The 558-nt window shown below is 60.4% G+C and overlaps 1 protein-coding gene across 1 annotated transcript; it reads left to right on the top strand.

Moving 5' to 3' along the window:
• The first annotated feature begins 6 nt into the window (after positions 1 to 6).
• LOC120511915 (leucine-rich repeat-containing protein 14-like) lies at positions 7 to 552 on the top strand. Its single transcript, XM_039729557.1, has one exon. It carries the CDS (start codon positions 143 to 145, stop codon positions 503 to 505), a length of 363 nt encoding a protein of 120 aa, XP_039585491.1. The 5' UTR covers positions 7 to 142; the 3' UTR covers positions 506 to 552.
• Positions 553 to 558: the final 6 nt, after the last annotated feature.

Below are 558 nucleotides of genomic sequence, written 5' to 3'. Positions count from 1 at the left end.
CCTCGCCTTCCTCTCCCAAAGCTTCCACGCTCCGGCCCTCAAAAGGTTGGACCTGAGCGGCCACGACTTCTCCCAAGGCCTCCTGGAGCCGCTGCGGCTGCTCCTGGAGGAAACCTCGGCCTCGCTGCTGCACCTGGATCTCATGGAATGCCGCATGGCCGACTCCCACCTGGACGCGCTGCTGCCCACGCTGCGCCGCTGCTCCCGCCTGCGCTTCCTGGGACTCTACGGCAATTCCCTGTCCACGGCCGCGCTCAAGGATCTGCTCCAGAAAACCTTGGAGCTGCCCGACCTCCACCTGGTCGTGTATCCCTTCCCCGTGGATTGCTACAAGCCGGAGCCGCCGTCGGAATCCGGCTGGGATTTGGAGGAACCCGTGGATGAGGAACTTTTGGCGGCGGTCAACGTTGAGTTTTCCCGAATGTTGGCGAATTCCGGGAGGACCGACCTCGTCTGGACTTCCAACCCCTACGGCCAGGGAACTCTGGACTTCTTCTCCTTGTGATTTGGGAAAAATCCTGGATTTTTACTTGAGATTTGGGAAAAATCCTGGACTTC

Source organism: Passer montanus, unplaced genomic scaffold, assembly GCF_014805655.1.
Source record: "Passer montanus isolate IOZ18808 unplaced genomic scaffold, ASM1480565v1 scaffold6982, whole genome shotgun sequence".
Classification (NCBI taxonomy): Eukaryota; Metazoa; Chordata; class Aves; order Passeriformes; family Passeridae; genus Passer; species Passer montanus.
The sequence above is the reverse complement of the archived record's forward strand: the minus strand, read 5'-3'. Positions and strand labels throughout refer to the sequence as shown.